Source organism: Grammomys surdaster, unplaced genomic scaffold (assembly GCF_004785775.1).
Source record: "Grammomys surdaster isolate TR1022 unplaced genomic scaffold, NIH_TR_1.0 123009, whole genome shotgun sequence".
Lineage (NCBI taxonomy): Eukaryota > Metazoa > Chordata > Mammalia > Rodentia > Muridae > Grammomys > Grammomys surdaster.
The window spans coordinates 139,483-152,831 of record NW_021618369.1 but is presented as its reverse complement, the minus strand read 5'-3'; the positions used below and the strand labels follow the sequence as shown (position 1 = coordinate 152,831).

The 13,349-nt window shown below is 37.3% G+C and overlaps 1 gene segment (V, D, J or C); it reads right to left on the bottom strand.

Moving 5' to 3' along the window:
• Positions 1–4,928: 4,928 nt before the first annotated feature.
• LOC114636209 lies at positions 4,929–5,734 on the bottom strand. The segment is given in 2 exon segments: positions 4,929–5,290; positions 5,671–5,734. Coding segments are annotated over 2 exon segments (408 nt in total).
• Positions 5,735–13,349: the final 7,615 nt, after the last annotated feature.

The following is a 13,349-nucleotide window of genomic DNA, read 5'->3' as shown; positions in this document are numbered from 1 at the left end:
ATATATATATATATATATATATATATATATGTTGATATTATTAGTATAAATGAGTATAAATACACTTAGACTGCATAGGGCATAATACTCAAGTCAAAAGTTTTAGGTAACAAAGTAAAAATCCCTGTGCCAATATTGCATTCTTTTCCTTCAATATGTTGTTCAGAAGTATACTGAAGATCCCTAAAACAATGTATGTGATTACCATTGTTCTTGATTGCCATGATGTTTTAGATGAGAATACACTTAGAGTTTTAATACTGTAAACAGATACCATGTCAAAGGCAAGTCTTATGAAGGACAACATTTAATTAGAGATGGCTTACAGGTTCAGAGGTTCAGCCCATTATCTTCAAGGTGGGAGCATGGTAGTATATAGGCAGGCAAGGTACAGGCAGAGCTGAAAGTTCTATATCTTCATCTGAAGGCTGCTAGAGGAAGATGGACTTCCAGGCAGCTAGGAAGAGGGTCTAAAGCCCACACCACAATGACATACCTACATCAACAATGCCTTTCCTCCTATAGTTCCACTTTGTTGGCGAAGCATATACAAACTATCATACTTGCTCTACAGTTACTGTCACTGTACCAGTTGGAGGTGTGGCCTTCCATACCTAACTCTTTACACAAAATTCAAATCCAAGTGGGTCAAGGACCTCCACAAAAAATCAGATACACTGAATCTTATACAAGTAATCCAGATAACAGGAGCTTAGGCAATTTTCTATTGCACAATTCTCCATTTAAAACTCCACCAATTACACTTTATTTCTGATCACGAAGGAATATTCTCCTGCATGCTCTCTCCACATTGTCCAAGGCATATAGAGAGAGGGGTCATAAATGAAAACAAACCTTTACATTTATTATTTTATTGTGCTAGGGATTTCTTTCAGTGATATCAATCATTCTAAAGTAACATCCTACTTTCACTAACAACAATGATTGAATGAAAAATTGTAATATAATTTAATAAAAAAATCTCAGAAAAAGAAAAGGGATATAGTAAAAGAAAGCTGAAAGGAGAAAAAAACAGAAATTTTCTTAATTTGATTGTAGAGTTAGCTTCTTAGGAACAGATGACTCTCCTGAAGGGAAACAGTGAAGATAAAAAAAACAGTTCTTGAAAAGAGTTTCAGAGTAACAGGCATTAGAGTATTAGCAGAGTATTAGGCATAAAGACTCCAAGAGTTTTCCACAAAGAGAACTCAAAGGAAAGCAAGGAAACAACAGAAAACTGTCACCTAGGCAGAAGACTCAATATGAATATGATAGATTATACACACCAGAGTGTACCTCTTTTATCCCGTGATAGAAAAGAACTAAAGTGTGCACATATATGAGATTCAGACATACCCACATCCATTATACCAATACTCATAAACATTTAAAAAAAAAACATATGTCTCACCTAAGAAGAGACATGTTTTGTGTGTAATATTGGCTTTTTAAAACACTTATTTATATATCAAATAACAATTCATATATTATATATTCAAAAATAATATGTAATAACTATATACTTCGTTCACATATTATTTTTCATATTATACTGTATTGGAATATCTTCCCACTATATTTATACAAAGCTCAGTGATTGGGCTGTATGAGAGGTAGGCAGAATCATGATTCAGAAGGAGAAGAAAGGGATGGAGAGGAAGAGGAGAAGAAAGAGGAGGAGCTAGAGAGGTGTGGGAAGAGATGCAGGAGCCATGGAGAACCACGCATGGGTCCATGATGGTCTTGGGTAATGACTTATATTTAAGGTTAGATATTGGGAAACACCTCTAATTGGGTGGGTATCTTCTTAATTGAGCATTATCAAATATGTAAAGCTATCAGATGATCTTTAAGCTTTAGAATCTCATTTCTACCAGGTACTTCATGGATGGAAAGATAGTCTGGGCTCAGCCAAGCATTGTGGAGACAGCATGGTAGATTGGCAGAGCCATCTCCCACATTAGCATCTCATGGGTTCCAGGGCCAGTGCTTCTGGCCAGCCTGAGCCAAGGCAGCAATGAGAACACGCCACAACTCATGGTCTCAGGCCTTGCCTAGTCAGGAACATGGTGGCACCATAAGAACAAACATGATTGGGTGCTGCCAATTAAAATATTAACCTCAACATTTAATTTTTAGCTTGAGAAAATTACAAGGTAGTATTAACACTTTTACATCAGATTATACATGGACATATATATCCAATTATCTTTAGCAGATAGATAGGGAAATATCTGGGAGCTTTTATGGGTGCCAGCGTCAGCCTGAGCCAAGGCAGCAATGAGAACACACCACAACTCATGGTCTCAGGCCTTACCTAGTCAGGAACATGGTGGCACCATAAGAACAAACTTGATTGGGTGCTGCCAATTTAAATATTAACCTCAACATTGAATGCTGTCTCATCTTTTTTATTTACTTTCTCTCCAATGTATTTTTTCACTTTTCAAAGCTCAATTTAATGAAATTATACAAGAAGAGTTCTTCAGTGTCTTAATTTTCTCAGTATAGTTGATTTTTAAAGGTCTTTCAATTCTTCCTAATTATAGTGACTACCACTGTAAATTTTAGAATTAACATTAATCCAATGGTATAGGCATGACACTAGAGACGGCTTCTTACTCTTAAATTCTAAACCCCCTTCCAATTTTTGAATAGGATAAAGAACATCAATCTGTTCTTTCAAATGCCTATCTAAATCCTCTTGTATATTCAACACAATAGTAATATTTTTGATAAATGATTAACAAAAGTAGCTGTCTTAACTTCTTGTGTCAAAGCAATTGCAGAAGCAATGGTGCTAGCAATTGATGTAATTAAAGCTGTTATACCAGCAAAAATCAAGCCTACTACTCTCTTGCTTGTGCTTAAAGCCTGATTCATTTCTGCCAGTACTTGCAGGGTATATTTAGAATACCAAGGTTCTGTGATACTAAGGACACTAAAACAAAAGCTGACTGATAGACCTCTGTAACAGACATGCTGGATTTCAAAACACAAAATTAAAAGATATGCAATCAATGAAACTTACATTAAATACTATAGAAGAAACAAAGTAATTTTCACTTGACAATTAAACGAGACTTTACACATGTGCTAACACCTGTTTGAAACCCAAATCCTGCCTCAACTTTTTCTCTTGCTAACTACATCAAAGATAACTACAGCTAACTTCCATATATGTTTCTGAAATGTCCAGAACCAAATTGCCAAATGAGGGCTGTTATTTCCAATATAGGGTTGATTTCTAGATCACCCCATGATTGACTCTGAATAACTGGTCACATTTAAGAACAATAAAAGTGTCATTAAAAGTTCTCTTTTTAAGTCTCTGTTGCACAAGATCTAAAAACTTGAGAAAAGGCAGCTTGTCTCATCAGGGGTACTGGTAAACAATGGTGGGTCAGGAACATATGTCCAATACAGATTCCTGTCTCCATTGTCAGGACACTCAGCAAGCTCACAGGTCAGCATTATTCTTTTTCTGGGCATCAGCATGTCTCACCCATTGCTCTGGTGGACACCATGCTTCTTCAGCATCCTATAATCGGTAGTGTGTTAGAGCTCCCAGGAGTCCATCCTCCTCTGGATTTGGGGCGACTGGTTGCAGAGCTGACATCTTAGGGCTACTCCAGGCACAGGCACAGACCAGAAGGCTTACTATAGTTTATTGACAGTACATTTCTTTGTGTAGCAATGTCAATGTTTTTTAATGTACATTCTTCTTTAAGTCATTGGGTTCTTATTTACATTTTGTTTTGTATTCTGGTATGAGGGAGAGACTACACCTCAAAGTATTTAGGCAAAAGCATTGCTTAATTTATTTTTTTCTTTTGTTTTTTGATTTTTTTTATTGATTATTTTATTTATGGAGGCAGTAAATGGGATGTAAGGTGAATAAGGAAAACATAGTAATGACAAAAGAGAAGAAAAGAAAGAGTTTTGGTGCGTGACAGGAAAGAGGATAATTGGTAATTGTGGTTTTTTTAATCATTATTTCTTCATGAAATAAAAATTAAATAAAATGGAAATTAATGAACATCCTAGACAGTATGTGAGTCAATATTAAGTGAAAGAAGAAAAATGTGAACATTCAAGAAACATACCTAATGAAGTAAAATGTTATCACTCAGTCACTGTAAATCCAGAGAATATGAAATAAGTTCTATTCAAAACACCTGTCCAAAATATTATATGTCAGAAAATAAAATAAAATTTTATCAATAATTACAAAACAAAACCACAAATGAATATTAACAGAGGAAATAAAATATTCAAAACAAGCAGAGGATACTATCATAAATGTATTTTTAGCCATTTGTAACTGTGCATGTAATTGAAATTAAACATGAAAGGCAATACAGTTAGAATAGCTACACAGAATACCCAGAACCATTTATATGTCAGAAAAGAAACACTTCATCAGTAAAAGCATGTTATAAAAGTTACAGAGTCACTAGATGAACTTTACATGAAAAGCAAATGGAAGTAGGGTATTTATGTAAATATATATATATATATATATGAATATACATATATGAATATATATATTTGAGAGGATATATGAATTTAAGTCAAAAGCAGAAAATTTGTTGAATGAAGTAATTACACATTAAAGAAAGCAGTTTAACTAAGGAATATATCTTAGCTTCCTATCTGCTTTACTGGGTAACATTGAGTGAAAAAGCACTCAAGGCCTAGTGAATCCAAATGGGTTTTCCCTGAGCTTTTTTCTCATTCTTTCCTGGCTTCTAGGATGGCAACTGTTTACCATTCTCTGAGGTAGGTGCAAAATTGTTATTACTGTGGCAATGAAGCCAAAAATTAATGACCAGTGAGCTGTAGCCAAGCTGAACTTGCCCTCAGGCGGAACCAATAACCTGGAGTTCCTCAGCACATCTCCCTCACACAAAAATGACATTTGGTAGCTAGGACACCCCAAGCATGAATGTTTTTGTCAGGGTCTGAATCACTGTGGGAGGAAGATGTGTACCTTGGAAGCAGTAATAAACTCCCAAGTCCTCAGGTTCCACTCTGCTGATCTTGAGTGTGAAATCTGTGCCTGAGCCACTGCCACTGAACCTGTCTGGAACCCCAGAAAATCGTTTGGAAATCTCATAGATGAGGAGTTGTGGCGACTGACCTGGCTTCTGCAGGTACCATTCTAAATAGGTGTATCCATCACTATGCACAAGGTTATGACTAGACCTGCAAGAGATAGAGGCTTGATCTCCAAGGCTGACAGGCAGGGAAACTGGAGTTTGTGTCATCACAACATCACCTCTGGAAGCTGAAATAATGAGAGAGAAGTACAGAGTTATGCACAAACTTCATGAACAACCTTGAAATATTTTTAATTTCAACTGTGATATTCACTTTCACATACAATTTTTTTATATCCTAAAATTTCCTTCTTACCAAAAAAAAAGTGAAATGCATGCTGCAAGGTCCTTCTAGGCATAACTTAGACCATCCTATCCACCCATGTCATAATCTTCATTATATAGCACATGTTCGCTTCTAGAACTTCCCTCTAACAAATATACACCACAGAAGCCCCATGCTGGAGGATAAGACCCATCTTCTCACACATAATATTTGTAATGAGCAATGGGATTCACAGTTCTTACTCCCTCCCCATTCTCCTTTCTCACTTCCCTCTGTCCTCACCAGGAATCCAGAACAACAGCACCAACAGCCTAACTGGGAACATCATTTTGAGGAGGCAGCCTAAGGAGACTGAGCAGTCACTGCAACAGGACAACTGAGCTTTTATCTCAGATTAGGAAGGGTGAGCCCTCCCTGGAGAGCAATATGCAAAGGCCCCTGATAGTGTTGCAGTATAGAAGGAAGAGCTGTACAGGCTTCTTATGGTTGTAAAAATTAAAAAAAAAAAAAAAACCTCTTCTATGTTGTAGAGGGTATGAGTGCTGTCAGATGAGCACTGGAGAAACCAGGAATGTTATTCACACTGAGCTTTCTCCTCAATAGAAGAAATGTATATCTGTTCTTCACCCAAAAGGCTGTGAGTGGAAGTTGTTAATAACTGCTATCAGCAGATTAAGGGCTCACCCATATTTCCCAGAACTTTTATCCTAGAGTCTTCCTCTGTAAACCTTTATCTCTATTTTCCATTTTCAGTCAATTGAACCTTAGGGGTGATGGCACATGTACTTTACAAAAAAGTTAAAATATACACATTCTTTAGGCATTATTGTGCATATACAATTGAAATAATTATTGCCATGTATTTTTACCAAAGTTGTACTGTATTAACATATGTCTAAAATAAAGTACTTCAGTGTCAGATTCTTCAAATTTGATCAAGTGTCAGACATTACACATTTGAGACAAAACCAGACAAACTCTACATCCTTTTTTATTTCATTTTTTATTGGATAATTTTTTTTATTTTCATTTCAAATGCTATCCCTTTTCCTGGTTCCCCCTCCTGAAACCCTATCCCATCTCCCCTCTCATGCTTCAATTAAGGTGTTCCTCCACCCACCCACTCCCACCTTCCCACCCCAGAATTTGCCTAGACTGGGGATCAAGCCTTCACAAGACCAAGGGCTTCTCATCAGGGCCATATTCTGCTACATATGCAGGTGGAGCCTTAGGTTTGTCAATGTCTATTCCCTGGTTGGTGGTTTACTCCCTGGGAGCTATGAAGGGTTTGATTGATTGATATTATTGTTATTTCTATGGGGTTACAAACCCATCCTGCTCCTTCAGTCCCTTCTCTAACTCTTCCACTGGGGAACCCATTGGGGACCCCGTGCTCAATCCAATGGTTATCTGTGAGCATACCCTCTGTATTTACCAGTCTCTGGCAGAACCTCTCAGCGGACAGCTGTATCAGGCTCCTATCAGCATGCTCTTCTTGGCATCCAAAATAGTGTCTGTGTTTGGTGACTTTATATGAGATGATCTCCAGATGAGGAAGTCTTTGAATGGCCTTTCTTTACATCTCTGCTCCATAATTTTTAATTATTTCATTCTACTTTCTAAGAAGGACAGAAGTATCCACACATTTGTCTTCCTTCTTCTTAAGCTTCATGTTTCTGTATATTGTATCTTAGGCATAAATTCTAAATTCTTTTTCATCATGAATATTATTATGAATAGCCCTCCAACTACTACTCATCTGATTCCTCTTCTTCCTTCTCCAAGAGGATGTCCACATCTCCTCAACCCCCACCTTGCCACACTTCCCCAACCTCTAGGGCATCAAGTCTCTCAAGGGTTATGTGCTTCTTTTCTCACTGGGGCTAGACCAGGCAGTGCTCTGCTGTGTATGTGTTGGGGGCTTCATATCAGCAATTTTATGCTGCTTGGTTGGTGAATCTGTGACTGAGATATCTTGGGAGTCCAGGTTAGTTGAGATTGCTGGTCTTACTAAGGGGTCACCCTCCTCCTCAACTTCTTCCAGCCTTTCCCAAATTCAACCACAGGAGTCGACAGCGTCTGTCCATTGGTTGGGAGTGAGTATCTGTAACTGACTCTTTCAGCAGCTTATTGGGCCTCTCAAACTGCATCCATGCTAAGCCCCTATCTGTAAGTGCACCATAGCATCAGTAATAGTGGTGTCAGCCTTGTATCGTCCTGTTGAGCTGGATCCCACTTTGGGCCTGTCACTAGAACTCCTTTCCCTCAGCCTCTTCTCCATTTTTCCCCTGCAGTTCTTGCATTGAGGAACAGTACTGGGTCAGAGTTTTTGACTAGGGATGGCAAATCTGTCCCTCCACTTGATGGTCTGTCTTTATACTAGAGATAGACTCTACATGATACCTCTCCCCACTGTTGGGCATTTGATTTAAGTCCCTCCTTTTGAGTCCTGAGCATCTCTCATCTTCCAGGTATCTGGTACTTACTAAAGGGTCCCACCACCTCATAACTCTTGAGGATTCCTGTTTCCATTCTTTCTTCTGCCCCTAAGGGCTTCATTCCTGTCTGTCCCACAATACCCAGTCATGTTCCTCTTTTCCCCTCCATGTGCCCACTCCCACCCAAGGTCCCTCCCTCCCTCATCCCATACCCCCATGATTATTTTCTTCTCCCTGTCAAGTGGAATTGACACATCCTCAATTGGGCCCTCCTGCTTGATAACCTTCTTGATTTGTGTGAACTGTATCCTGGATATTATGTATTTTTTAAACTAATATCCACTTATTAGTGAATACATAACAAGTATGTCCCTTTGAATCATAGTTCCTTCACTCATGATGATATTTTCTAGTTCCAGTTATTTGCCTGCAAACTTGAAATGTCCCCCTTAATAGTTGAATAGTACTCCATAGTATAAATGAACCACATATTCTGTATCCATTCTTCCATTGTGGGACTTCTGGCTTGTTTATAGCTACTGGCTATCACAAATAAGGTTGCCATGAACATAGTGGGTTGCCATGCCCCTGTGGGTTGGTGGAACATCTCTTAGGTATATAACGAAGAGCAATATAGCTTGGTCTTTAGGCAGAACTCTTTCCAAATTTTGGGAAACCTCCAGAGTGATTTTCAGAGTGGTTGTAACCCCTTGCAATCCCACCAACAATGGAGGAGTGGTCCTATTTCTCCATATTCTCTACCACAAGTGCTGTAACTTGAATTTTGTATCTTAGCCATTTTGATTGATGTGATGTGGATTCTCAGTGATGTTTTGATTGGCAATTCTCTCATCACTAAGGACTTTGTGAATTTCTTTAAGAGTTTCTTGGCCATTCAAAATTCCTTTTATGAACTCCCTGTTTAGTTCTATACCCCATTTTTGATTGGATTGTTTGATATTTTTTAGTTTTGCAGGTGAACTTCTTGAGTTCTGGGACACAATGAAAGCAGTGCAAAGAGGAAAATTCATAGCACTAAGTGCCCTGGAAAAGAAACTGGGGAGATCCTACACTAGCAACTTAACTGTACAACTGAGAACTCTAGAAGAAAAAGAAGCAAACATACTCAAGAGGAGTACACTGCAAGAAATAATCAAACTTGGTGTGGAAATCAACCAAATAGAAACAAAGAGAACAATACAAACAATCAACAGAACTAGGAGCTGGTTCTTTGAGAAAATCTACTAGGTAAACAAACCTCTAGAGGAGCTACATAAAAGGCCCAGAGACAGTATGAAAACTAAGAAAATCAGAAATGAAAAGGGGAATATATCAACAGAAACTAGGAAAATTCAAAAAATCATCAAATCCTTCAACAAAAGCCTATACTAAACAAAACTGGAAAATCTAGATGAATTGGATGATTTTCTAGACAAATACAACATACTGAGTTAAATCAAGAGCAGGTAAACTATCTAAACAGGCTGATATCCCCTAAGGAAATAGAAGACATTCAATACTTGCAACCAAAATCAGCCTAGGGCCAGATGGCTTTAGTGCAGAATTCTACCAGAACTTCAAAGAACATGTAATACCAACACTCCACAAACTATTTTTTAAAATAAAACCAGAAGAAATACTATCAAATTAATTATATGAAGCCACAATTACTCTGATATATAAACCACATAAAGACTCAACAAAAAAAAGAGAACATCAGACCAATTTCTTTTATGTATCTCAATGCAAAAATGCTCGATAAAATTCAAGCATATTGATTCCAAGAACAAGTCAAAACTATCATTCACCATGAGCAAGTAGGCTTCATCCCAAGGATGCAAAGTTGATTCAATATATGAAAACCCATTAATGTAATTCACTATATAAACAAATGCAAGAAAAAATCATGTGACCACCTCATTCGATGCAGAAGAAGTATTTGACAAAACACCCCCCACACACACACACACTTTAAAAGTAATTGAGAGATAAGGAATTCAAGGCACATATCGAAGCACAATAAAAGCAATATACAGGAGTAATGTAGCTGGATCCTCAGGAACTGTGGATGCATGGCTTTTTTGTCTCTTTTTTGGGGGGGGTTAGAAGGGACAATTTTATTAATTTCAAATAAGAAAGTAATTTAAAAATTTTTATTAGACATATACTGAAACATTTGTTAGATTTCTGTTTTCAATTACTTGAGGCTGTTGCGACTTAAAATCAAAATGCTCCATCTTTCAGTCCACACCTCTTCCTCCATCCCAGAAACCTGCAACCATCAGGGACCACCAGCTCTACCTGCATTCTTGGAGGACTACCGACTACAATGAACAAGAGCCAGAGCAATATGGCACGAGCACAAACCAGCTACCTTACTGTGGGACAATGGACCATGCCAGAAAACTTAGTAAATTAGAGCAGGTCTGGGCCACCAGAAACTCAAGTACACACCTGAGATGGTAGGCTCCTGATTGTTCCATTCTGGATTCCTGATCTGGAACACATGCCACACAGGCCATGCCATTCATGTAGCAAAACTGAGTTCTACATGCTAATGAAGTAAATAGAGGCCCTTAGGGTTCAGCCAATAAGCTTCCTTTCCTAAACATTCCTCCCTGAAAAAAAGTATTTAATCTCTGATCGACCCTGAGAGGTTAGTAAGCATCCATTTTTTAATGATGAACAACCAATAAACATTTTGGAACCAACAAAATGTCTCCTTCATCAAGAACCACCATAAGGAACATGGAAAAGGCCTTTGCCTACAGATCCACAACCTAAATCTCCCATAAAAGGCTCTCTGGACTTCCAATCAATTGTCACCAAGCTAAAGGCAGTCATCAATGAGCTAAGTTGGATCTCTGAGTCTGTAGCCCCCTCCCCCAACTTCTCAGCAAGACACATCTTTTCAGACTACAGGGCTGACCTGACTCCCAACTTCTCAAGACTCAGTGATGCCTAGAAATCCAGGAGTTTGTGAGGCCCCAGTTCTAGCCTTGTCACTGACCCAAGGATCTTCCCAAATCCTTTCCTGCCTTCTCTGTGCTGTTCTCCAGCATCAACTGGAGGCCCAGAAGCCAGGAAAAACCAACTTTAACCTTCCCCCTCTTAGACTAAATTCTCTTACCCTCTGAGCAGTGTCTTGGTACTTCCCTAAAGTCCAGCACCCTGTATCTTGCCTCCCCAGGAACTGTGCCCAGGAACCCAGCAGCAGGATGGAACATAGACCCATATTTTGTTCCTCTGAAATTTTTTTGGTCCTTCTTCTGATTCGGCTTTCTTTGTTTTCAAGGAATCTTTTCTTTTCTGGGAAAAATGATTCTGTTTTCATTTATGTTAAACAATGTGCATATCTGTACCCAGGAAGTCAAAATAACTCATCAGATTCCCTAGAACTGGATTTATGAATGGTTGTGAACTAACAGATGCATGCTGTGAACTGAAATCGGGTCCCCTGCAAGGTCACCCAGTGCTCCTTTCTGTGGATTCATGTCTCTAGTTCTTCTTATTTCTTCTAACATTTCCAATGTAATTTCTTCCTTTTTCTTTTGAATTTAACTATCCTTGGATACTTATGGTGTTACATGTCAGAAAGCTCTAATTATATATCTTCTCCCAGATCTTCTCCCTTAATCTTCTTTTGACCAAGGCTATAATCTTGGAAATTGTGAAAATAACACTTATTTTGGAGTATACATCTCTACTTTTCAAGTATCTTTGATCCCCATCTGTGGTGGAGGTCAGAGCGATCATCATTCTAATAATTTTAGTGTAACAAATTGCCCAGGCTTTCAGTCATGATCTTTCTCATCCATTTCCTTATTTATGAACTGTCAAGCATCACCTTCAGGAAGGGAGATAAGACATTATTCTCATGTCTTACATATTCTACTCAGCATTTTTATCCTAACTCTTTCAGTAATCTTTACACAATGGCTTGTGTTACTTAACAGTAACTCCTGTCACACTTTTGCAACAGTGAAGGATTTCTTTAATACGTTCCCTTAGTTTATTTTTATATATCACATTTAAAGGTAATTCCATACTACAAAGTGTGATAAAGTAAGTTTTTTCTAATAAATCATTGCTAGGATGCATTTAATTGATCTTGGTTATTCACAAAATCAAAAGTAACAAAACTCTAAATGTCTGTCTTCCACAGAAGAAAAATTAATTTCCTTAATGAATTTAAGAAGTCAAAACAGGGTACTTAAATAACATAAGATTGAATAAGCTAAGAATGTATAGCGAAATAGGATAGAAAACCTCAGGCTATTCTCCTTGGAACAATGGTTTGTTTTGCTTTGCATAAGAATAAGTAAATAGACAAACAGAGATTTTGTATCGCCTATGACATCTCTGTGTGTCTAGTCACCATATGTGCACTGAAATATCCAGAATCTGAGGATTCATAGCTTTAGAAATAGCTGAAGTTTTTTTTTTTTCAAGAACTGGATTTTTACAAGTATATCATGATGACTACCACATCACTCTTTCCTGAAAAATTAAACATTCCTTAAGGAAATAAAACAGCCAATATTAAATGAGATGAAAATATTGGAAGGAGTGCAGGTTCATGCTGTGTGTGATACTCTTGATGTGATGATTAAGGACCTTAGGAAGTGCATATGGTAAACAGAGAACATAGTGTCTTCCCTTAGATATGTGCACAGCATAACTTCTTATACAAGGAAGAAATTTTGTTAATTTATTTAAAATGTGGGTTCTAACAACATTTTTTGATTGGGATGCAAATTGAGACAGAGATATACATGAAAGAAATAAAGTAAATTTTATTTTACTGTCTCTTCCTCATGTCCCTCTTTTACTTTTTCTCCCTCTGATTCTCTACCTTTACCCCATTGTTTCCCTCCTGGGAGGCATCCTGATCTAGGTGAATGTATTTCACAAGATAGTGGACATTTTAACATTATACAAAGTAGCAAGCAAAACATGAATACAATTTTTAAAAATAGTTCACATTATGAACTATTCATAGAGTTCATCCTTTTAACAATTAAAAAAATTATTGTGTAATTTTCTTTACCATGTCTAAGTAATGACTCTATGAGAGTCATTAACTATTCATCATAAATCTTTAAAGAAGAAAGCATAGTTACTGCCACATGCTGTTTATAAAGCTCAGGCAAATATGACACCCAGTGACATAATGTTGGGCATTTTGTGGCTCGGATTACAAAAGGGGCAAAAAATGTTTATCCTTGCCATTTGTATGTTAAAAGTACAATAAATGTAGTAAGAAGTGAGCAATGAAAAACATAAAATAACATGCTTACTAATAGTATTAGTATACAAATAAAGAAATCTCAGCATAGATTATTGCAGTAATTATAGTAAAATCTCTACATCCTTTGTGGATAACAAGATATCCCTTGTATACTAAAGGAAACTCAAATCAATAAAAAAATACATCTGTTTTCATAAGATTAAAAAATTTTTAATAAGTGTACATTTGTTTCACTTACTAGTTTGTAGCATCATTATGTATACAACCCTAAA